Source organism: Halichoerus grypus, chromosome 8 (assembly GCF_964656455.1).
Source record: "Halichoerus grypus chromosome 8, mHalGry1.hap1.1, whole genome shotgun sequence".
NCBI classification, from domain to species: Eukaryota; Metazoa; Chordata; class Mammalia; order Carnivora; family Phocidae; genus Halichoerus; species Halichoerus grypus.
Genome location: NC_135719.1, coordinates 118601090 through 118628242, shown reverse-complemented (window position 1 = coordinate 118628242; position 27153 = coordinate 118601090). Strand labels below are relative to the sequence as shown.

The 27153-nt window shown below is 35.9% G+C and overlaps 1 protein-coding gene across 18 annotated transcripts in view; it reads right to left on the bottom strand.

Moving 5' to 3' along the window:
* Positions 1–27153, bottom strand: part of GPHN (gephyrin) — a 598378-nt gene that overhangs the window by 215070 nt on the left and 356155 nt on the right. For all 18 annotated transcript variants that reach the window (XM_036071130.2, XM_036071133.2, XM_036071135.2 and 15 more), the window contains one exon: positions 1761–1895. In XM_036071130.2, the coding sequence (XP_035927023.1) occupies positions 1761–1895 (135 nt within the window). The remainder of the gene's footprint in view (positions 1–1760; positions 1896–27153) is intronic.

The following is a 27153-nucleotide window of genomic DNA, read 5'->3' as shown; positions in this document are numbered from 1 at the left end:
TCATTGTTATTTTGAATGCCGAAGCAGTAACTAAGGAAAAAATATTAAGACAAGCTATTTGTTCTCCTAAAGTTTCGTAATGAGCAAATTAACTTAATAGATGTTAATATTTTTATTTTTAGGATTTCACTTTAGAAAATTTGGAATGCCAAGTTATTTTAGAATTGCTTTTAATATTCCTTTTGTAATTAGAATGTAATTACAAAGTTTTAAAAAGGCTCAAGATCTACTGTGTTTAATTAAATTTAGCTTAGATATTTATGTTCACAGTATATTATTAAGGAAAAGAATACTGCACCTTGAATAGTCCCACATTCCTAACATTTGGGTCTTAATATTTGGAGAATGATTAAACATTTATAGTGGACTAAACTTTTAGCTTTATTTCCCAGACTTCAGAAATGAGTATAGCTTGTATAGTTGGGATTGAATGTAAACAATAAATTCTTTTGTTTTAAAAATCTTAAAGACATGAATAAGATTCTTCTAACCAATTCAAGTCTTAGAACTCCATGTTTTCATTCAGTTGAAGATACAGCTGAATGGCACCTGAATGGCATTAACATATATTTTGTCTAGAATATTCTTATAGTTTTTCTTCATTGAAGATTTAGAACCATAATTTTTTTAAACTATAAAATTAATATTGGTTATATTTGACACAAATCCAAAAGTGATGATATACAACAGTAACACTGTGAGGACTTTCCTGAGAAGGTTGTACCACGGTATGTAAAAGCAACTGTACTACACATATGAAGAACTGCTTGGGATTAACTTCTAAGTTAAGTCCAGTTTTAACATTCTAAAACTCATGAAAAAGTTGGAATTGAGGAAGACAGCCAAATAAGTTGTAAATTTGATGACAGAGAAGAACCCATAGTTTGAAAAATTACCTGCAGATCCCCTGAATAAATTTAGTGTACAGCTGATATCTAATACCATATCTTATTAAATAAGAAGGAATGTTACTGTTAATCTTTTGATGCCAATGTTGGATCCATCATATAGAAAACTTGAAAGCACAAATGACTAACTTAACCAGGAAAGGGACATTCCAGAAGAAAGCAGTTACAGCCATTATTAAGTCTGCTACTTAATTTATCATATACATGAAGATATGAGGCAGCAAATAAATGTCTAATCCTTTTTTCCTCCCACATATGATTCAGTACTTGGGAAAAATTATAAGAAATAAATACTAAAAAACTTCCTTCCTCCCCCAAAGGTTGGCATTAAAACTTTCTTTCTAATCAATTTAGATTTGTTTCCAAATACTAGGCAGCAACATTCCAAGTTGAATATGTTTGAAAAAATTTGGAATGATACTAGAGCAGGGAGCTACCCCAGCCTGGACAAGCTAAAAAAAAATTCTTTTGGTGACATTTTTTTATTTTGTTAATCTTACTTTTTATTGGCCAGAAATGCATTCATCCTTTGCATAAACAAATAACTTCACATCTATACTGATGAGTAGCTAAAAAATAACAAGTCTAAAACAAAGAAACAGGGAGCTACAGAAAGTAATACCTGTAGCTGTGATGTAGGAGTAGACATTTTACATGAAATTTCTATTGTCCTACTGTTGGCCTAATTTGACAATCTGTGAAACAGTAAGTGTCAATTATTTTATAGTCCATTCATTTTTCATTGCATTATCTTGCATGCAATCCAACCTTGACAAGCAGAGGGAAATATTGGTTAAATTTCCCAGACTCGTATAGTAGAACAAATTTAAGGTGCCAAGGAACTGTACTTACTTTTGGTGTTGGGCAGGAAGCTGTAGAAAGGCGAGATGTAGCCTGAGCACGAGGCGATTCTGAAGGAGTAGTGCTGAGGGAGGCTGTGTCTCGTGGGAGCACCTGAACGCCACGAGAAATGATGGAGTCTGGAATCTGAACAAGAAAAACAAGAATGGTTTAATATTCTGAAAATACCAACATTAAAATCAATGCCCGTATCTAACTTTTTTTTTTTTTAAATGGCATTCTTTGCTGCCTAGCTCTCATATATTTGGTCTCACTCACTGTTAGGTATAAATGCACCCAACAATTTGGGATAGGATAGGAACCTTCAGTTTTAAAATATTTTCTCTTACCAAATAATATTGCATGAAACTTTTTTAATGAGAGGCAGTCTAGCATTGTAGTTAAGGAGTAAAATGTTCGGCATTCATATACTGGCTCTGCTATTTAATAATTATTTAATTCCTAGATATTTTCCATTTTCCTTTCTCCACACTTTATCCTCTTGGCTCTAAGCTGACCTGTATAGATAGAATCAACAAGCCATTCTGTGCTCTCTAGTTTCTAGTTGGGTTCAGCTAGTGCCAGGAAACTGAAAGGTTAGAGGAGAGTAAGGTCTGATCTTTATTCCCCTGCCTCCTTCTCCACCAGGTTACCACAGGTTGGCTAAGTCACAGCCCTGATCATCTGACAGGGGCTTACAGCTCTTTTCTGGATTCCAGTAGCAGTTCCCTCCCTTTGCCCCATTAGGACTAGGGATATTGATGGTTCCCAGTATTACTAGTCTCAGGGCACTGCACTGTGTTTTTTGCTTTCCCTGAAATCTGCCCAAACCTTTGTAAACACACTATAGTTCCTTATTAAACTCTTCACAATTATCCATATAACTATGCTATGACTTCTGTGGGGACACTGATGGCTTTGCTTTTTAAATCACCATTTCCTTTATCTAAAAAAATGAATAATGACAGCATCTACCTCACCAGATTACTGTTGAGGATTAAATAAGATAATGCATATAAATTATCTAGCACTACAAAGTAGTACTTAATAAATATTGACTATTATTATTGATCTTATTATATTATACCTATCAACATGGTAAAAACTGATGTAATTTGAGTATCACTATTCTAAAAATATACAAACATAGGAACAAATAATGTGGATTATTCATTATAAAAATTATTATTTATGTTGATTATAAAATTATTATTTTGGGCTATGCATAATTTAGTTCCTGTTCTGGGCTAATACTAATGGGTTTAGATTTTCTGATCTCAAAATGAGAACTTGACCACTTTCAAGTTTTGAGCACAGAGGGGACATACATATGATAAAAAGATAAGCAATTAACATTCGATCAGTAAATATCTCTAACCATGTGAAAACAAGGAAGCAGCAACCATACTTTATGACTAGAAAGGTGCTCCTGATCTTATGCATCATCTGTTTCTCACAAATTTCCATAGAAGTTCTTTTATTTAGTTTCCATACCAATATCCTCATTACCAATGGTATTGCTATCATTTATCATTAGTCAATTTATGTGACTTATAAATAATGTTCTCATAACTAGGGTGAAAAGCAACGGGAATTCTGAGATGAAAAACTGCTCTACCTGCTAGTTCATTTGAGTACTGAACTGTGATAAATAAGTTAAGGAAACAGAAGTAGATAGTCTGATTTAAAAGAGCTATATGTTGCCATTAATGTCTAGCAAAAAAGGCCATGTATTAGAAAAAAAGTCAAAGAAATCTCCTATTATACTTCACATGACACCATGCTCCTCTACTTCATAGTAATTTCCACAGTTATACTACATTTATATCTGTTATAGTTTGATCAATGTCTATGTCCCATACTAGAATGCCTTGTCATGATGAAGCCATGCTTTTGCTACTATTTTATGTCCAGTACCTAAGAAAGCACATGCACAAAGTAGTATGTATGTAAGATACATAGATTTCCAGACAAACAAACACATGTGTACATATACTACCCATCTCTCTCTCTCGCTCTCTGTGTATGAATGTAAACAGGACAGTAGGATATTTCAGGGGAAAGATGAGTTTAAATTTGAAGTACATTCTTTGGGGTTAATAGTCTGGAGATACCCAATGAGCTTTTAGAAATATGAGTCTGGAGCTCAGGAAAATGTTAGGGGTTGGGTATACACTTTGGGAATTATCAATGGAGGTAACAGTTTCAGTCATGCATATATTTCAGATCATCCAAGGACACTATGTAAAAGAACAAAAGATGATGGTTGATAATTCTAGGGGAGATCCATATTACAGGCTTAACAGAAGAAAAAAATCAAGGGGAAACACAATCTGTAAATGAAATACCAGTACGTCCTATTTTTCCTATTTTGAACAATCAGGATTTATATCTATCATACTGGCTCAATTATTTTTTTTAATTTTATTTATTTATTTGACAGAGATAGAGACAGCGAGAGAGGGAACACAAGCAAGAGGAGTGGGAGAGGGAGAAGCAGGCTTCCCGCCAAGCAGACAGCCTGATGTGGGGCTCAATCCCAGGACCCTGGGATCATGACCTGAGCTGAAGGCAGACTCTTAACGACTGAGCCACCCAGGCACACCATACTGGCTCAGTTATTAAATAGCACATCTTTTCACTTCAAAAGTATTTCAGTTTGGAAGATAAATTATTTACTTTTCATATCTTTAAGAAATTGTTAGACACACAAGAGGAAAATCAAGACTGAATGAATATATGGGAAGGGAAAAGAGAAGAAACTTTCAAGGAGATGTGAAAGAATATCAACTATGGAGAGAAGATAAGTAGGATAAGAGTTGAAAAAAAGACACGACATGAATAGACATTTTTCCAAAGACGACATCTAAATGGCCAACAGACATATGAAAAAGTGCTCAATATCGCTCGGCATCAGGGAAATCCAAATAAAAACCTTAATGAGATACCACCTCATACCAATCAGAATGGCTAAAATTAACAAGTCAGGAAACGAGAGATGTTGGTAAGGATGCGGAGAAAGGGGAACTCTCCTACACTGTTGGTGGGAAGGCAAGCTGGTGCAGCCACTCTGGAAAACAGTATGGAGGTTCCTCAAAAAGTTGAAAATAGAGCTACCCTATGACCCAGCAATTGCACTACTGGGTATTTACCCCAAAGAGACAAATGTAGTGATCTGAAGGGGTACGTGCACCACAATGTTTATAGTGCAATGTCCACAATAGCCAAACTATGGGAAGAGACAAAATGTCCATCAACAGATGAATGGATAAAGAAGATGTGGTGTATATATATACACAATGGAATATTATGCAGCCATCAAAAAACCCCGAAATCTTGCCATTTGCAATGATGTGGATGGAACTAGAGGGTATTATGCTAAGCGAAATAAGTCAATCAGAGAAAGACATGTATCATACGATCTCACTGATATGAGGAATTCTTAATCTCAGGAAACAAACTTAGGGTTGCTGGAGTGGTGGGGGGTGGGAGGGATGGGGTGGCTGGGTGATAGACATTGGGGAGGGTATGTGCTATGGTGAGTGCTATGAATTGTGTAAGACTGATGAATCATAGACTTGTACCTCTGAAACAAATAATACATTATATGTTAAAAAAAAAAAAGATAGTAGGAAGGGAAAAATGAAGTGGGGGGAAATCGGAGGGGGAGACGAACCATGAGAGACTATGGACTCTGAGAAACAAACTGAGGGTTCTAGAGGGGAGGGGGTGGGGGAATGGGTTAGCCTGGTGATGGGCATTAAAGATGGCACATATTGAATGGAGCACTGGGTTCTATACACAAACAATGAATCATGGAACACTACATCAAAAACTAATGATGTAATGTATGGTGATTAACATAACATAATAAAATGAAATAAAAAAAAGAATATTAAAATAAAAAACAAACAAACAAAAGAGTTGAAAAAAAGCCATTGAGAACTGGAAAGACCCCACCAAAAAACTGCTAGAATTCCTAAATGAATTCAGTAAAGTTGCAAGATAAAAAAATCAATGTACAGAAATCTGTTGCATTTCTATACACCAATAATGAAGCAGCAGAAAGAGAAATGAAAGAATCAATCCCATTTATAATTGCACCTAAAACAGTAAGATGCCTAGGAATAAGCCTAATCAAAGAGATGAAAGACCTGTACTCTGAAAACTATAAAACACTGATGAAGAAATTGAAGATGACACAAACAAATGGAAAAACATTCCATGCTCATGGATTGGAAGAACAAATATTGTTAAAATGTCTATACTATCCAAAGCAATCTGCACATTTAATGCAACCCCTATCAAAATACCAACAGTATTTTTCGCAGAGATAGAACAAACAATCCTAAAATTTATATGGAACCACAAAAGACCCCAAATAGCCAAAGCAACCTTGAAAAAGCAAAGCAAAGCTGGAGGTCTCACAATTCCAGACTTCAAGTTATATTACAAACTTGTAGTGACCAAAACTGTATGTTACTGGCACAAAAATAGACACACAGATCAAAGGAACAGAATGGAAAACCCAGAAACGAATCCACAACTATATGGTCAATTAATCTTCGACAAAGCAGGAAAGAATACCCAATGGGAAAAAGACAGTCTCTTCAACAAACAGTGTTGGGAAAGTTGGACAGCAACATGAAAATGAATGAAACTGGACCACTTTCTTACACCAAACACACAAATAAATTTAAAATGGATTAAAGACCTAAATGTGAGACTTGAAACCATAAAAATCCTAGAAGAGAACACAGGTGACAACCTCTTTGACATAAGCTGTAACAACTTCTTTCTAGATATGTCTCCTGAAGCAAGGGAAACAAAAGCAAAAATAAACCACTGGGACTTCATCAAAATAAAAATTTTCTGAACCGCAAAGGAAACAATCAACAAAACTAAAAAGGCAACCTACAGAATGACAGAAGATATTTGCAAATGACATATCTGATAAAGGGTTAGTATCCGAAAACTATAAAGAACTTATAAAACTCAACACCCCAAGAACAAACAATGCAATTAAAAATGGGCAGAAGACATGAACAGACATTTTTCCAAAGAAGATATACAGATGGACAACAGACATATGAAAAGATGCTCAACATCACTGATCATCAGGGAAATGCAAATCAAAACTAAAATGTCACCTTACACCTGTCAGAACAGCTAAAATCAACAACAAGAAACAACAGGTGTTGGCGAGGATGTAGGGAAACAGGAACCCTCTTACACTGTTGGTGGGAATGCAAATTGATGCAGTGATTCTGGGAAACAGTATGGTGGTTCCTCAAAAAGTTAAAAATGAAACCACACTATGATATAGCAATTGTAGTACTAGGTGTTTACCCAAAGAATCCAAAAACACTAATTCAAAGGCATACATACATGCTCCCTGATGTTTACAGCAGCATTATCTACAATAGCCAAATTATGGAAACAGTCCAATGTCCATTAACTGATGAATAGATAAAAAAGATGTGGTATGTATGCATGTATGTATATATGTATGTATGTATCTATCTATCTATACAACAGAATATTATTCAGCCATAAAAAAGAATGAAATCTTGCCATTTGTAGTGACATGGATGGAGCTAGAGAGTATTATGCTAAGTGAAATAAGTCAGTCAGAGAAAGACAAATACCATATGATTTCACTCATATGTGGAATTTAAGAAACAAATCAAATGAGCAAAAGGGGAAAAAAAGAGAGAGGGAGGCTAACCAAGAAACAGACTCTTAACTATAAAGAACACATATAGATAAAATTTAACAAGCCACAAAAAGGGAAAGAGACAGATGCCAAAGAACAAGATGGGAGTAGTTATTAGTTGTCTGAGACACAGCTATTTCATTATTTGATGAACATAGATAACTGATTACAAGAAGTAAAAAAAAATTAGAGGTAAGGAAAGGGAAGCAGTGAATATGGATTACTGAGTTGATGGACATTTGTACTGTTTCCATTTTGGAGACACTACGAACAATGTTACTATGAACATTCTAATTCTAGTATGTATCATGATTCCTATATGCATTAATTTTAGGATATATATATTCAGGAACAGAATTGCTGGTTATTGGGTAGGCATACCCTTTCACAAATTTCCAAATTGGTTAAGCCAATTTATATGTCTATTGAAAGAAAATGGCGATAGTTCCTCTTACTCCAAAACATATCTCTATCTAGTACTGTCAATATTAGCAATTTTTTTCACATCTGGTAGTAGTAATAATAGTTATCATGGTTTTAATGTTCCTTTCCCTGACTGTTAATGAGAAAAAGCATTATTTTATATGTTTATCAGGCACTTAGATGTTCTTTTTTGTAAAGTCCCTGTTTAAGTCTTTTGCCCCAATTCTCCCTTATTGGGTTGTCCTTTTTTACTGAATTGTTAGATTTTAGTATCTATCCTGGATAACTAGTTCTTTATCAGTTTTATATGGTGAAAACATCTATTCCTATTCTGTAGCTTGTTGTCTCACTTAATCATGTCTTATGGTTAACAGAATATTTTAATTTAGCCAAATCTATCAATACTTTCCTTTATAGCTAGAGGGTTTTGTGTCTTAAAAGGAATCCAGTGGAAATGGCAGAGTAGGAAATGCCAAAAGTCCATCACTCCATGAAAGAGGTGACTAAATTAGCAAAAATGGTCAGAATCAACCAGGTGAATGCTTAATCAAGGAAAAAAAAAAAAAAAACCAAAACAACTATTCCTCCACTAAACAGCTCAGTGGTACACTTGAAGACACAGCCCACATTCCTGGTAAGCATTCTTAGTACTGGAGGAAGAACAAACCTTATTCTAAAGAATTGCAGTTCTTTGTTTCAATATGTCTAGTGGCTCAATGAAGGACATACAGGGTTTGCTTTTATTTCCCCTAACCTGGAACTTTCCCTGGGGTTCTGCAGCTAACCAGGAGGTGGTATTGTTCAAAAATATAAAGGCAAATATATTAACTACTGCTCTCAGGGCATGGGATGACAGTTGGGATAAAGAGTAGATTCACTGAGAAACTTGGAAGGAAAGGCTATGTAATGAAATGCTTTCAGGCATTAAGGACTTTGAAAAGCATATTCCTGGGAATCCAAAGGTTCATGTTTATGCCCAGGGTTAGCCACATCCTCAGAAGACTACCTAATCTTTCAACTCTTGCTGAACTTCAGACTCTGCACAAGCAGGAAGTGAAGGCTAAGAGTTGTAAACTGGCTAAGTGTCAAAGGCATGCCCTGATACATACAAAGAGTCCAAGTGAAAAGAATAAGAGATTATCTTTTTCTGTATACACTTTCCTCAGGCATTTAAGGAAATCTCTGTTGAATCACTAGCTGACCACACAGCTAATGGAACACAGACTTCAGTTACCAATAATTAATAACAGACTTGACAAGAAAGTTAATCAACAAACCAAAAACAGTAATTACGACAAAGAGCAATATCATACCCCAGGGAGGGGGAAGAATCTGATTTCCAGAGTTTCCACTTGTAATATTCAAAGTGTCCAGTTTGCAACAAAAATTATAAGTTATGCAAAGAAACAAGAAAGTGTGGCCTATGTATAGGGAAAAAAAAGAGGAATAAATAGAAACTGTTATGGAGAAAGCTCAGACACTAGACTACTGAAAAAATTTAAATCAACTATTTTTTCAAGATTGTTTTGGCTACTTGGGGTCTTTTGTGGTTCCATATAAATTTTTAGGATTGTTTGTTTACCCAAGGATACAAAAATACTGATTTGAAGGGACATATGCACCCCAATGTTTATAGCAGCCTTATCAACAACAGGCAAATTATGGAAAGAGTCCAAATATCCATCAATGCATGAATGGATAAAGAAGATGTGGTACATATGCAATGGAATATTACTCAGCCATCTTAAAGAATGAAATCTTGCCATTTGCAAGGATGTGGATAGAGCTAGAGTGTATTATGTTAAGCAAAATAAGTCAATGAGAAGAAGACAAATACCATATGATTTCACTGATATGTGGAATTAAAGAAACAAAACAGATGAACATAGAGGAAGGGGGAACAAAAGAGAGAGGGAAGTAAACCATAAGAGACTCTTAACTACAGAGAACAATCTCAGGGTTGATGGAAGGAGATGGGTGGAGGATGGGTTAAATGGGTGATGGGTGTTAAGGAGGGCACTTGTTGTGATGAACACTGGGTGTTATATGTAAGTGATAAATCACTAATTTCTACTCCTGAAACCAATATTACCTTATATGTTAATTAGAATTTAAATAAAAACTTGAAATAAAAAAAAAATCAACTATTTAAAATATATTGAAAGAACTAAAGAAAACTATGGATAAAAAACTAAAGAAAGCATGGGGAAGATGTCTCCCCAACAAGGAACAGCTTTTAAAGAGACAGAAATAATGAAAAAGAAACAAACAGAAATTCTAAAGTTGAAAAAAATAGTTGACTCTTGAACAATGCGGGGATGTGGATGCCAACCCCCTGTGCAGTCAAAAATCTGTGTATACCTTTTGACTCCCCAAAACTTAACTACTAATAGCCTACTGCTGATTGGAAGCCTTACCAATAAACAGTCAATTGACACATATTTCATATATTATATGTATTACATACTGTATTCTTACAATAAAGTAAGCTAGAGAAGAGAAAATGTTATTAAGAAAATCATAAGAAAAAATAAACTAAAAGAAAAGAAAATCATAAGGAAAAAAATACATTTACAGTACTATACTATGTCTATTGAAAAAAAATGCACATATAAGTGGACCCACACAGTTCAAACCTGTGTTGGGGTTCAACCATAAAACTAAAATAAAAAATTCTCTACATGGGTTCAGCAGCAGATCTGAGCAAGCAGAAGAAAGAATTACTGACTTGAAGATAAATCAATTGAGAATACCCAATTTGAGCAGAAAGAAAAAAAGAATGAAGAAAAATGAGCAGAACTTCAGAAAACCATGGAAGGACACTAATAACTGCACCAAGATATGCATAATGGGAGTCCCAAAAGGAGAGGAGAGAAAGAGGCAGAGAAAATATTTGAAGAAATAATGACTGAAAATTTTCCAAATACGATGAAAGACATAAGTCTACATGTTCAAGAAGTTCAACAATTCCAAGTTAGATAAAGAGATCTACACCAAGACACATTATAACAAACCGTTGAAAGTGAAGGACAAAGAATTCTAAAAGCAGCAAGAGAGAAGCAACCTATATGAGAGATCCTCAATACGATTAACAGCCTATTTCTCAGCAGAAACTATAGAGGTCAATAGGTAGCAAAATAACATATTCAAAATGCTAGAAGAAAATGAACTGTCAACCAGAAATTTTATATATGGCAAAACTATAATTCAAAAATGAAAAGGAAATCAAAATATTCTCAGATAAACAAAAGCTGAGAGTTCAATACTAGTAGACATTCCCTACAAGAAATGCTAAAAGTTCTTCAGGTTGAAATGAAAGGACACTAGACAGTAATTTGGAGTTCACATGGAGAAATTTATAAATAACACTGGTACTCAACATAGGTAGATATAAAAGTAATACATATTTTGGTTTGTAAATCAATACAGTTTAAAAAGAAAACTATATAAAACAATAATTGTAAATCTGTGTTGATGAGCACACAAGGTATAAATCTGTATTTTGTGAAAATAACATAAGTGAGGGAGATTGGGCAAAGATTTTGCATAATATTTAAACTAATTTGGTATTAATCAAACTAGACTGTTACAAAGTAAGATGTTAATTTTAACCCCTGGAGCAACCACTAAAAAGATAACTAAAAAAATATTTGCCAAAAGAAATGAGAGAAAAATGAAAATGACACACTAGAAACTATCTATTAATCAAAAATGAAAGAAGTAATGGAGAAAATGAGGAACAAAAATAATAAAAGAAATATAGAAAATAAACTGGAAAAAAAATTACCTTATCAGTAATTACAATAAATGTAACTGGATTAAACTACCCAATTAAAAGTAGAGACTAGCGGGATGGATTAAAAAACATGATCTAAGTATCTACTTTAGGTCCAAAGACACAAATAGGTTGAAGGTGAAAGAATGGAAAGATTTTTTTCTATGCAAACAGTGATCAGGAGAGCTAGAATGGCTATAATGATATCAGACAAAATGGACGTTAATAAAAAACTGTTACAAGAGACAAAGACATAAAATAATGATAAAAAGGTCAATCCATCAGAAGATGTAAGAATCATAAACATATACACACCAATAAAAGCCCCAAAATATATGAAGCAAAAACTAACAATACTGGAGAAAAAGTCCAATGATAATAGTGTAGGAAACTTCAATGTTCCACTTTCAAAAATGGTTAGAACAACTAGTCAGAAGACCAACAAGTGAAACAGAAGATTTGAACAACAGTATAAACCAACAACCATATAGAGAAAAATCTACCTGGTAACAGTAAAATACACATTTTTCTCAAGTGAACAGGGAACATTTTCCAGGATAGACTAAATGTTAAGCCACAAAATATGTCTCACTAAAATACTGAAATCATACAATGTATCTTCTCTGTCCATAATGAAAGGAAAGTGGAAAACAATATAGAAAGAAATTGGGAAATTTACAAATATGTGGAAATTAAACACATTCTTAACTGAAGAGTCAAGGAAGAAATCACAAAGGAAATTACAATATTTTGACATGAATGAAAATGAAAACACAATATACCCAAACTTACAGGTACAGCAACAGTAGTGTTCAGAGGGAAATTTGTAACTACAAATAAAGAGGAAAATTTCAAATCAATACTCTAACCTTCTACCTTAAAGAACTAAAAAAATAAGAGCAAACTAAACCCAAAGCAAAGAGAAGAAAAGAACTAATAAAAAGTATAACAAAGATAAATAAAATAGAGAACAGAAAGACACTGAAAGAATCAACAAAACCAAAGTTGATTCTTTGGAAAGAGCAATAGAACTGACAAACCTTTACCTAGACTGGCAGAAAAAAAGAAAGAAAACTCATATTACTAAAATCAGGAATAAAAATGGGGACATTACTATTGCTCTCACAGAAATAAAAATTATAATACTATAAACAATTGTATGCCAAAAATTGGATAACCCAGATAAACCCAGAAATTATGAAAATTGGTAGAAGAAATAGAAAATCTGGAGTAGACATATAACAAGTATGAATCAATAATCAAAAAAAACAAAAACAAAAAACACACCTTTCAACAAGGAAAAACTCAGGGCCAGACGGCCTCACTAAAGAATTCTATCAAATGTTTAAAAAAAGAATTAACACAAATCCTTTACAAACTCTTCCACAAAACTGAAGACGTGGGAACACTTCTTAATTCATTTTATGGGGCTCGTAGTACCCTGATACCAAAGACAAATAAACACATCACAGGAAAAGAATATTATAGACCAATGTTCTTTATGAATATAGATGCAAATATCTTAAATAAAATACTGGAAACTGAATCCAACAGCATATTAAAATGATTACATACCATGACCATGTGGGATTTATTCCATGAGTGTAAGTATGTTTCAACATAAGAAATATAATCAGTATAATCAGACATATAATCAACACATTAACAGAATGAAAAAAAAAAAAACCCCATGATCATCTCAAGTGATGTAGAAAAAGCATTTGACAAAGTTGAACACCCTTTCATGATAAAAACACAAAGAAAACCACAAATAAATAGAAGGCAACTTCCTAAATCTGATAAAGGGCATCTAAGAAAAACCTAAGACAAAAAACTCCCCCCTAAAATCAGGATCAAGGATGTCTTCTTTCACCACTTCTTTTCAACACTGTACTGCAAGTTATAGCCAGGGAAATTAGAGAAGAAAAAGAAATAAAAGGCATCCAAATTGGAAAGGAAGAAATAAAACCATCTCTTCATGGATGATATAATGTAATACATATAATATCCCATAATCCACAGAAAGATTAGAGCTAATAAATTCAGCCAAGTTGCAGGATACATGATGAACTCACAAAAATTAGTTGTATGTTTATATACTAACACTGAAAATTCAAAAAGAAAATCAATAAAGCAATCTCATTTACAATAGCATGAAAGAGAATAAAAGATTAAGGAATAAATTTAACCAAGAAGGTGAAAGACTGGTACACTGAAAATTACAAAACTTAAGAATACATAAATAAATGGAGAGATGTATATTGTTAAGATGGCAATATTACCCAAAGGGATCCACAGATTCAATGCAAACCCTATAAAATCCCAACAGAATTTTTTGCTAAAATAGAAAAACCCATCCTAAAATTCATATGGAATCCCAAGGGATCCCTATAGCCAAGACAATCTTGAAAAAGTAAGTTGGAGGACTCAAACTTTCTAATTTCAAAACTTACTTAAATGGTACAATGACAATCAAAACAGTGGAATCCTAGCATAAGGATAAACATACAAATCAGTGCCACAGAATTGAGAGTCCAGAAATAAACCCTTTTACATTTATGGTTAGTTGATTTTTGACAAAGGTGCTAAGACAATTCATGGGAAAGAATAGGCTTTTCAATAAACTGTGTCAGAACAACTGGATAGTCACACTCAAAAAAATGAAGTTGGATCCCTATCTCACACCATATACAAGAATTATTTCAAAATGAATCAAAGACCTAAATATGAGCTAAAATGAAAAAATGCTTAGAAGAAAAGGGGTAAATATTCATTATCTTGCACTTGCTAATAGATTCTTAGATATGATACCAAAAGTACAAGGAACAAAGAAAATTTACACAAATAAGATTTCATCAAAATTAAAAACTTGGGGTGCCTGGGTGGCTCACTCTTGATTTCAGCTCAGGTCATGATCTCAGGGTCGTGAGATCAAGCCCCATGTCAGGCTTCACTCAGCATGGAGTCTGTTTGAGATTCTTTCTCTCTCCTTCTCTGCCCCTCCCCCACTCTCTCACTCTCCCTCTCAATAAATAAATAAATAAATAAAATAAAAATTTAAAAACTTCTGTGCATCAAAGGACATTATCAAGAAAAGCAGAAAAGACAACCTACAGAATGGGAGAAAATATTTGCAAATCATATATTTGATAGTGGTCTAGTACCCAAAGTATATAAAGAACATTTGCAACTCAACAACAAAAGACAAATAATCCGTTTAAAAACAACCTCATTTTTTAAAAGAGGCAAAAGACTTGAATAGATATTTGTTCTAAAAAGATATACAAATGGACAATAAACAGCAATAAAAGATGTTCATCATAATTAGTCATTAGGGAAATGCAAATCAAAACCACGAGATACCACTTCACACCCACTCAATGACTATAGATTCATTTTTTAAAAAAATTTACTTATTTGTCAGGGAGAAAGAGAGAGAGAGCAAGCAGCAGCCAGAGGGAGAAGCAGGCTCCCCACTGAGGAAGAAGCCTGATGCGGGACTCCATCCCAGGACCCTAGGATCATGACCTGAGCCGAAGGCAGACACTTAACGGACTGAGCCATCCAGGGGTCGCTCTTTTTTTAAGGAAAATAACAAATGTTGAGTATCTAGAGAAACTGGAACGTCACACATTGCTGTTGGGTATGTAAAATGATACATCTCGGCAGAAAACAGTTTTGTGCTTCCTCAAAAAGTTAAACAGAATTATCATATGATTTAACAATTCTATTCCTAGGTGTATATTCAATAGAATGGAAAATGGTCCTCAACCCAAAACTTGTACACAGATGTTCATGCCAGCGTTATTTTAATAACCAAAAATTGGAACCACTCCAAATGTCCATCAATTAATCAACAGCTAAACAACATGTGGTGTACCTATACAATGGAATACTGTGCAGCCATAAAAAGGAGTACTGATACATGTGACAACACAGATGAACCTTGAAAACATGATCTTAAGCAAAAGCAGCTAGACTTATAAAAAGCCACATATTGTATGATTCCATTTGTATGTAATGTCCACACTAGTCAAATCCAGAGACAAAAAGCAAAATAGTGGTTGCCAGAAGGTGGGGAAAGGGATTATGGGGAGTGACTGCTTAATTGGTATGGTGTTTTTTTGGGGGGGGGGGTGATAAAATATTCTGGAATTAGATAGAGGTGATGGTTGCCCAACAATGTGAATGTACTAAAAGCCACTGAACTGTACACTTTAAAATGATTAAAATGGTGGATTTTATGTTATCTGAATTTTACTTCAATTAAGTTCCAAAAGGAATCCTTCTATAACCCAGCATAATGAAAATGTTGTCCTATATCTTTCTATAAAAGCTTTATAGTTTTGCCTTTCATATTTAGGTCTCCATTAAACTTAGAATTGATTTTTGTATAGTCTATGAGACAGACAAACCAGCTTCATTTATTTGATATGGACAACCTACTGTCCCAGCAGCATTTATTGAAAAAAAGAATTTTTTCCACCAGTATGTAGTACAAACTCTATCATATACCAAGTGTCCACATGTGTGTTGGTGTTTTTTGGGTTTATATTCTGTTCCACTGGTCTGTTAATTCTTGCACCAATAATGCAGTACTTTAATTATGTCATTCTAAGTCTCGATATTTATAGAACAGGTGTTTCCACTCGGTTCTTTTCTTTATTCAAGAGCATCTTGGTTATTTTTGGCCTTTGAATATCAATTCTATATAAATTTTAGAAGCAGCTTGTCAAGTTTCTCTCTCCCTTTCTTAATTAAACACATGCACACACACCACTTACATACTGTTAGGATTGCATTTACTATGTTTGTATAGAAAGTATAAAAAGGTTTTGAAAGATAACCTTGAAAGATTAAAAAGTGTTTATTTCTGGGGCAGTGTGAAAGCAAATGAGAAAAAAATGAGATGGTAATTCAAATGGGTGTTAATCTTTTCTGTTTCATTTTTATTTTTTTATTTCTTTTTTTTTCACTTTTATTTTTTAATAAGGAGAATGTATTCATGTATTACTTGCACAATTACAAACATTTTTTTAAAGATTTATTTATTTGAGAGCAAGAGCAAGACAAAGAGACAGCATGTGACTGGGGGGAGAGGCAGAGGGAGAGAATCTCAAGCAGACTCCCCACTGAGCATGGACCCTGATGGGGAGCTCGAGCCCACTACCCATAAGATTATGACCTGGGACGAAAACATGAGTTGAACACTTAACCTACTGAACCACCTAGGCACCCCAAAGGAATTACAAATATTTTTAGTAATAAAAACCATGAGAGGGTTGTTTCAAAATTAAGAAGTGGCCTATGCACTCAACAATTAGGGAGAAGTAAAAGAATGAACACAATGTCTTGTACACAGTTGATACTGAATAATTATTTCCTTAATAACAAAGAAGTAGAAGCAAACACTAACTTTTTAAAAAAGATTTTATTATGTTATGTTAGTCACCATACAATACATCGTTAGTTTTTGATGTAGTGATCCATGATCCATTGTTATCATATAACACCCAGTGCTCCATGCAGTACGTGCCCTCATAATACCCATCACCGGGCTAACCAATCCCCCCTCCCCCCTCCCCTCTAAAACCCTGTTGTTTCTCAGAGTCCATAGTCTCTCATGGTTCATCTCTCCCTCCAATTCCACCCCCCCATTTTTCCCTTCCTTCTCCTAATGTCCTCCATGCTATTCCTTATGTTCCACAAATAAGTGAAACCATATAATTGACTTTCTCTGCTTGGCTTCTTTCACTTAGCATAATCTCCTCCAGTCCCACCCATGTTGATGTAAAAGTTGGGTATTCATCCTTTCTGATGGCTGAGTAATATTCCATTGTATATATGGACCACATCTTCTTTATCCATTCATCTGTTGAAGGGCATCTCGGCTTTTTCCACAGTTTGGCTATTGCAGACATTGCTGCTATGAACATTGGGGTGCCTATGGCCCTTCTTTTCACTACATCTGTGTCTTTAGGGTAAATACCCAGGAGTGCAATTGCTGGGTCATAGGGTAGCTCTATTTTTAAATTTTTGAGGCACCTCCACACTGTTTTCCAAAGTGGCTGTACCAACTTGCATTCCCACAAACAGTGTAACAGGGTTCCCCTTTCTCCACAACCTCTCCAACATTTGTTTCTTTCCCTGTTCATTTTTGCCATTCTAACTGGTGTAAGGTGGTATCTCAATGTGGTTTTGATTTGGATTTCCCTGATGGCTAATGATGATGAACATTTTTTCATGTGTCTCTTAGCCATTTGTATGTCTTCTTCAGAGAAGTGTCTTTTCATATCTTCTGCCCACTTTTTGACTTATTTGTTTTTTGGGTGTTGAGTTTGAGAAGTTCTTTATAGATCTTGGATACCAGCCCTTCATCTGTAGTGTCATTTGCAAATATCTTCTCCCATTCTGTGGGTTGCCTCTTTGTTTTGTTGACTGTTTCCTTTGCTGTGCAGAAGCTTTTTATCTTGATGAAGTCCCAAAAGTTCATTTTTGCTTTTGTTTCACTAGCTTTTGGAGATGTATCTTGAAAGAAGTTGCTGTGGGCGATGTCAAAGAGGTTACTGCCTATGTTCTCCTCTAGGATTTTGATGGATTCCTGTCTCACATTGAGGTCTTTCATCCACTTTGAGTTTATCTTTGTGAATGGTGTTAGAGAATGGTCGAGTTCCATTCTTCTGCATGTGGCTGTCCAATTTTCCCAGCACCATTTCTATTGAAGAGACTGTCTTTTTTCCATTGCATATTTTTTCCTGCTTTGTCAAAGATTAGTTGACCATAGAGTTGAGGGTCCATATCTGGGCTCTCTATTCTGTTCCATTGGTCTATATGTCTGTTTTTGTGCCAGTACCATGCTGTCTTTGGTGATCACAGCTTCGTAATATAGTTTGAAATCGGGCAACGTGATGTCCCCAGCTTTGTTTTTCTTTTTCAACATTTCCTTGGAGATTAGGGGTCTTTTCTGATTCCATACAAATTTTAGGATTGTTTGTTCCAGCACTTTGAAAAATGTCATTGGAATTTCGATTGGGATGGCACTGAGGGTATAGATTGCTCTGGGTAGCATAGACATTTTAACAATGTTTATTCTTCCGATCCATGAGCATGGAATATTTTTCCATCTTTTTGTGTCTTCTTCAATTTCTTTCATGAGTGTTTTGTAGTTCCTAGAGTATAGATCCTTTAACTCTTTGGTTAGGTTTATTCCGAGGTATCTTATGGTTTTTGGTGCTATTGTAAATGGAATCGTTTCTCTAATTTCTTTTTCTACAGTTGCATTGCTAGTGTATAAGAAAGCAACTGATGTCTGTGCATTGATTTTGTATCCTGCCACATTACTGAATTGCTGTACGGGTTCTAGTAATTTGGGGGTGGAGTCATTTGGGTTTTCCACATAAAGTATCATGTCGTCTGCGAAAAGAGAGAGTTTGACTTCTTCTTTGCCAATGTGAATACCTTTTATTTCTTTTTGTTGTCTGACTGCATTTGCTAGAACTTCTAGTACTATGTTGAACAATAGTGACGAGAGTGGGCATCCTTGACGTGTTCCTGATCTTAAGGGAAAGGCTCTCAGCTTTCCCCATTGAGGATGATATTTGCTGTGGGTTTTTCATAGATGGATTTTATGAACTTGAGGAATGTTCCCTCTATTCCTATACTCTGAAGAGTTTTAATCAGGAAAGGATGTTGTATTTTGTCAATGCTTTTTCTGCATCAATTGGGAGGACCATATGGTTCTTCTCCCTCCTCTTATTAATGTGTTCTATCACACTGATTGATTTGCAAATGTTGAACCACCCTTGCATCCCGGGGATAAATCCTACTTGGTCGTGGTGGATGATCCTTTTAATGTATTGTTGGATCCTATTAGCTAGGATTTTGTTGAGAATTTTGGAATCCATATTCAACAGGGAAATCGGTCTGAAATTCTCCTTTTGGATGGGGTCTTTGCCTGGTTTGGGGATTAAGGTAATGCTGGCCTCATAAAATGAGTTTGGAAGTTTTCCTTCTGTTTCTATATTTTGAAACAGCTTCAGTAGAATAGGTATTATTTTTTCTTTGAATGTTTGGTAGAATTCCCCAGGGAATCCATCAGGCCCTGGACTCTTGTTTTTTGGGACGTTTTTGATCACTGCTTCAATCTCGTTACTGGTTATTGGCCTATTCAGGTTGTCAATTCCCTCCTGTTTCAGTCTTGGCAGCTTACAGGTTTCCAGGAAGGCCTCCATTTCATCCAGATTGCTCAGTTTATTGGCATATAGTTGTTGATAATAATTTCTAATAATTGTTTCTATTTCCTTCGTGTTAGTCTTGATCTCTCCCCTTTCATTCATAATTTTATTAATTTGGGTCCTTTCTCTTTTCTTTTAGGTAAGTCTGGCCAGTGGTTTATCGATCTTATTAATTCTTTCAAAGAACCAACTTCTAGTTTCGTTGATATGATGACCTCTGCTCTAATCTTAAGTGTTTCTCTTCTAATGCGTGGCTTAGACATCATTTGTTGCCTTTTCTCTAGTTCTTTAAGGTGTAGAGTTAGTTGGTGAATTTGGGATTTTTCTATTTTTTTGAGTGAGGCTTGGATGGCTATGTATTTCCCCCTTAGGACCGCCTTTGCAGTATCCCATAGGTTTTGGACCGTTGTGTTTTCGTTCTCATTGATTTCCATGAATTGTTTGAGTTCTTCTTTGATTTCCTGGTTGACCCAAATATTCTTGAGCAGAGCGGTCTTTAGCTTCCAAGTGTTTGAATTTCTGCCACTTTTTTTCTTGTGATTGAGTTCCAGTTTTAGAGCATTGTGGTCTGAGAATATGCAGGGAATAATCTCAATCTTTTGGTATCGGTTGAGACCTGATTTGTGACCCAGTACGTGGTCTATTCTGGAGAAACTTCCATGTGCACTTGAGAAGAATGAATATTCTGTTGCTTTAGGGTGGAATGTTCTGTAAATATCTATGAGGTCCATCTGGCCCACTATATCATTCAAAGCTCTTGTTTCCTTGTTGATTTTCTGCTTAGATGATCTGTCCATTGCTGAGAGTGGAGTATTGAGGTCTCCTACAATTAACATATTGTTATCAATATGAGTCTTTATTTTGGTTAACAGTTGGCTTATGTAGATGGCTGCTCCCATGTTGGGGGCATAGATATTTACAATTGTTAGATCTTGTTGGATGGACCCTTTAAGAATGATATAGTGTCCTTCTGTGTCTCTTATTACAGACTTTAGTTTAAAATCTAATTTGTCTGATATAAGAATTGCTACCCCAGCTTTCTTTTGAGGTCCGCTGGCATGGAAGATGGATCTCCATCCCTTCACTTTCAGTCTGGATGTATCTTTATGTTCAAAATGAGTCTCTTGTAGACAGCATATGGATGGGTCCTGTGTTTTTATCCAATCTGCAACCCTGTGCTGTTTTATGGGAGCGTTTAGGCCATTCACGTTGGGAGTGATTATTGAAAGATATGAATTAATTGTCATCATGTTGCCTGTGAAGACATTGTTTTTATAGATTGTCCCCATAAATTTCTGTTGTATATCACTCTTGGGATCTTTCTTCTTTTATAGAACCCCCCTTAATATTTCTTGCAGGGCCAGCTTAGTGGTCACATATTCTTTCAGTTTCTGCCGGTCATGGAAACTCTGCATCTCTCCATCCATTCTAAATGAAAGCCTTGCCAGATAAAGTATTCTTGGCTGCATGTTCTTCTCATTTAGTATCCTGAATATGTCTTGCCAGCCCTTTCTGGCTTGCCAGGTCTCTGTGGATAGGTCTGACGTTATTCTGATGTTCCTCCCCTGTACGTAAGGAATCTCTTCCCCCTAACTGCCCTTAAGATGGTTTCCTTGTTTCTAAGATTTGCAAGTTTTACTATTACATGCCGGGGTGTTGGCCTGTTTTCCTTGATCTCAGGAGGGGTCCTCTCTGCCTCTAGGACTCGAATGTTTGTTTCATTCCCCAGATTAGGGAAGTTCTCAGCTATGATTTGCTCAAATACATCTTCTAGTCCTCTCTCTCTCTCCACTCCCTCCGGGATTCCAATTATTCTGAAATTGGAACGCTTCATGGTGTCACTTATTTCTCTGATTCTATTCATGGATTCTGAGTTGCTTTTCCCTGGCCTCCTCTTTTCCCTTTTTATTATATTGTCTTCCAGGTCGCTTATTTGCTCTTCTGCCTCAGTTACTGTAGCTGTTAGATTATCTAGATTGGATTGGTCTCATTGATAGCATTTTTAAGTTCTGCCAATTCACCTTTTATTTCTGCCCTTAGAGACTCTATGTTGCCATTAATTAATTTCTCCATTCTAACCATTGTCTTCACAATTGCTAGCCTGAATTCCAACTCCGACATCTTGGTTATATCTGCATCCATTTGTAAATCTGCAGCATAAGTCATAATCTCTGAGTCTTTTCTATTTTCGGGGTTCCTCCTCCTAGTCATTCTGTTGATGGGTGTTTGAGGGAATGTATAGAGTCCAAATTATTGACCAGAACCCAAGCAAGATGCACCTGTTTTCTTGGGACCTTAGGGTTGCTGGCCTCTTGTTTTCCCAGCCTGTCTTCTCGGGGAGGGGCCTGCCGCGCTGTTAGTTAGGCAACCCTGTTTGGGTGGAGTTGCCCTGCCCCCCTCTGGCGGGGGATGGGCTCAGCGGGAATCAGTCTTTGGGGCTTTTGTTCTCTGGCGGCTTTCCCTGGTGGCTTTCTGCGTCTCTTCCGTGAGTCAGAGCAGAAGAGACCGTTTCCAACCCTCTGCCTCAGAGCAGAGAGATCGCAGTCTGTTCTTCAGTGAGCTCTCCAGGCCACACCATCTCCGTTTCTGTCTGTGCTGCTATAAACTGCAGCATCCTGTGTTGTGCGCCCCTCCACAGCGCTCCCAGTCCTGCCTCCAGGTTGGGGCAGGTCTCTGCCCTTTGTGCTTTGAAAACCGCCAGCCACTCCCAGTTCGTGCGCACGCGATCCCGCCGGTCTGGGTTTCCACCCCGGGGGCTGAAGTTCGCCCTCGCGTCCCCGCCACTCCGGGTTTCCGCCCCGGGGGCTGCCCTAAAGCACTTTCCCCACCACTACCGGTCTGCGAGTCTGTGCCCCGTCCGCAGCGCGTGAGGCTGTCGCTCACCGGCAGTGTAGGATCCCCACGGCCAGTCACCCTCCCGCTGCCATTTATCCTCTGATATCTGCCCGCGGAATCACGGCTCCCTGCTTTGTACCTCAAAACCAACTGCCTGCGATATTCTGTTTGTAGAGATCCAGATCTTCTTATATCTCAGGCTGGTTTCATGGGTGCTCAGAGTGGTCTGGTAGATATCCAGCTCAATTCCGGGGACCAGTTGAAATAGGGTCCCCTACTCCTCTGCCATCTTTCCCCCTTCTCTCTGACATTCCTATTTTTAGAGAACTAATCTGTATTCTTATTGTCTTATGCAACTGATAGCATGGAGAAAACAATTTGTCCCAGTTGATCTCAAACCTTCTGCAGATATGCAATGTAATTTCAACTGTGAATTATTAAACAACAGAATTTTCCCCATTAAGGGAAACTGTAATGAGAATGCATACATTTTTAAGGAACTGTGCTAATTTTTTCAATCTATGTTGCTTTTCTGTCCTAAAGTTAATTTGACTGATTGGGTGAATACTTCTAAAAGAAGAAATAGATAGTCATAAGATTTGGAATACATAACGAAATTATCACTTCTCTTTTAGAACTCTGTGGTCTTTTAAAATGCCGGTAAGAATAGCAATAAAATAAACACATAAGTTTGTGTTTTGATGCCAAGGAAATTCATAAGTGAGCATACAATTCCCCTTTGAATCATTTTAACCACTTAAAATTTTTGTATTGAAAAAATGTTTAAAATTACAGAAAAGTTGGAAGACTAATACAGTAGAAGATTTCTATGATATTTGGATTTAATTTTGGGTAGGTAGTGAGCAAATGCATTAATAATTGGAGCTAGTTTCCTAAAGTAGGCATTTATAGAGGTTTACGGTTTCCATAGCAACAATTTGTCAGTCTCGATGGTAATGCTTTTAGAGTCATTATCCAGCTTGTTGGTTAGCTCCAACATATGTACCCTTTCCTAGTAACTTCTCTGTTTAAAGACCTTTAAGGTGGGTTGTATTTTCAAAAAATCTAACTAGATATCCAAGTTTGCAATATAAGACCTGAACTGATAATAAAAATAGATTAAAAATATGAATACCTAAGAGGATTTTCAGAAAACATATATCATGTATCTTTCCAGAGTTTCTGATACTGATCCTTTAGTGGCTATGATTGTTATAAAAATTTTACTAAAGACCAGAACTGTCAAACTAGTGTATCTTGAGTTCAGTAAGGTATTTGACAAGTCATTGATAAAACTCCTGTGGACAAGATAGACAAAGAAAGTTGGTTTTGATGGGCTATAAGAGAAATACGTGTTAGCTGGTTAAGCAACCATAACCAGTAGGATTTCCGGTAGCATGTGAAATGGTCTATCCTAAAATAAGTTCTTTCAGTGACTTCAATGAAAGCATCATTAACATATATGCAGGAGCTAGAAAAGGCAGGTAATATACTAAAGCAGATACCGATTTAAAAAAAGATCTTCTTGGCTAGACTGATCAGATAAATGTAGCAAAACTAAAGTTAACAAGAATAAATGTGAACTGGGGCACCTGGGTGGCTCAGTTAGTTAAGCGTCTGCTTTCAGCTAAGGTCATGATCCTGGGTTCCTGAGATGAAGCCCCACATCAGGCTCCCTGCTCAGTGGGGAGTCTGCTTCTCCCTCTCCCTCTACTCTTTCTTCCTACTCAGGCACTCTTTCTCTGTCTCTCAAATAAATAAATAAAATCTTAAAAAAAGAAGACAAAATGTGAACTGTTGGATGCTTAAAGGCTGAATAAGAAGGAGAAAGAAAGGATTGGTCAACTGGGTGTGAAGGGGGAATTGTATAGGTATCATCTGAAAATTGAGTTAGGATCAGTGAGGTGATCAACCACCTAAAATAACAAATATTTACTTTTATTCAGATACTGCATTAAGTACTTTTACATCTCTTTTCCTATTTGGATATTCATAACTTAACCATTAAGTAATAATAAGGTTAATATTATTACTATTCCTATTTTAGAAAAGACTGGGGCTTAGAAAGAAAAAGCAATATACCCAATGTCATAGAGCTACTAACTGACAAAACTGAAAATATGAGATGCCAAAGTTCATGCTGTTTTGTAAGGCACAATGCATATTGCTTCCCAGATTTGAAAAAGGTCTTTGTAGCTTATTTTAATACAGCTTCCTACTTATTTTATTGATAATAATAGTTAGCTTCATGAAAAACTTATAAGAACATGTATTTATTAGCCCAAATAATTACTACTAATTCCTAATACATATATACATAATTGGGCCATAATAATACTCAAAGGTCAATGCTAGGAAAAAACAGTTGGCATCCTATCAAGTCATCCCTTTACTAACAACTACAGTAGTGTTATAAAAACTTCTTGGCTTTTTAAATTCAAATTCTGAGAAAATCAATAGTGCTTTTTAAAGAAACACATTAGGTACATGGACATTTTGAGCAAAAATTGTACTTGCTTTTTGTAAACATCTATGCACTTTGTACTCCTTTCATATGTGTCCTGTATAGTGGACCAGTCTAGATTATCTTCTACAGCCTTTCAGCTATTTTACAACTCTAACTTGCAAAAAACTGATAGTAATGTAAATGGTTTGTATCCAAATGATTCTTTTGTCCAACAGAAGTGCAATGGGTTGCTTTGCAGATTGACTAAGTGTTGCATTTATTTGTAAATTCATTTCCACATTCTTAATGCTTATCTATTTGTGTTTGAGCTTTCCTGTGAAGCAGTTATAGTATCTTTCTGGTTCCCTCAATAATTAATGTATGAAATAATACCTTGGATATGTATTCATTTAGTATTTGTAATAGTCATGATTTTACTTTCAAAAAGTTATTAACAGTTTTAGAGATCATCCACTGAGATGCCCAGTGAATTCAACTAATAGGACCAGGTAAACCACATTGTTGGAGGAGCATATTTTAAGAACTTGCTTAAGCTCACAGGTATCTTTGTGTTGCGACCACAGGTAAATCCCAAATCTCATTTGTTTTGTTTTGAATTCCACATGTGAATGAAATCATATGGTATTCTAATTTCGCTTAGCAATTATACTCTCTAGCACCATCCCTGTCATTTAAATGGCAAGATTTCATTCTTTTTCATGGCTGAATAATATTCTAGCGTATATATATATATATATATATATACACACACACACACACACACACACACACATATAAAAACACCACATCTTCTTTATCCATTCATCAGTTGATGGACACATGGACTGCTTCCATAATTTGGCTGTTGTAAATAATGCTGCTATAAACACAGGGGTGCACGTCTTGTTTGAATTAGTGTTTCTGTATTTTGGGGGTAAATACCCAGTAGCGCTATTTTGGTTTGTAGGGTAATTCTATTTTTTGTAAATTTTATTTTATTATGTTATGTTAGTCACCATACAGTACATCATTAGTTTTTGATGTAGTGTTCCATGATTCATTGTTTGCATATAACACCCAGTGCTCCATGCGATACATGCCCTCCTTAATACCCATCACTGGGCTAACCCATGCCCCCACCCCCATCTCCCCTCTAAAACCCTCAGTTTCTTTCTTGGAGTCCATACTCTTTCATGGTTTGTCTCCCCCTCCGATTTCCCCCCTTCCATTTTTCCCGTCCTTCTCCTAATGTCTTCCATGGTATTCCTTATGTTCCACAAATAAGTGAAACCATATGATAATTGACTTTCTCTGCTTGACTTATTTCACTTAGCATAATCTCCTCCAGTCCCATCCATGTTGATGCAAAAGTTGGGTATTCATTCTTTCTGATGGCTGAGTAATATTCCTTTGTATATATGGACCACATCTTCTTTATCCATTCATCTGTTGAAGGGCATCTCGGCTCTTTCCACAGTTTGGCTATTGTGGACATTGCTGCTATGAACATTAGGGTGCATATGGCTCTTCTTTTCACTACATCTGTGTCTTTGGGGTAAATACATAGTAGTGCAATTGCTGGGTCATAGGGTAGCTCTATTTTTATTTTTTTGAGGAACTTCCACACTGTTTTCCAAAGTGGCTGTACCAACTTGCATTCCCACCAACACTGTAAGAGGATACCCCTTTCTCCACAACCGCTCCAACATTTGTTGTTTCTTGCCTTGTCCATTTTTGCCATTCTAACTGGTGTAAGGTGGTCTCTCAATGTGGTTTTGATTTGAATTTCCCTGATGGCTAATGATGATGAACATTCTTTTCATGTGTCTGATAGCCATTTGTATGTCTTCTTTGGAGAAGTGTCTGTTCATGTCTTCTGCCCATTTTTTGACTTGTTTTTTGGGGTGTTTAGTTTGAGAAGTTCTTTATAGATCTGGGATATCAGCCCTTTGTCTGTAGTGTCATTTGCAAATATC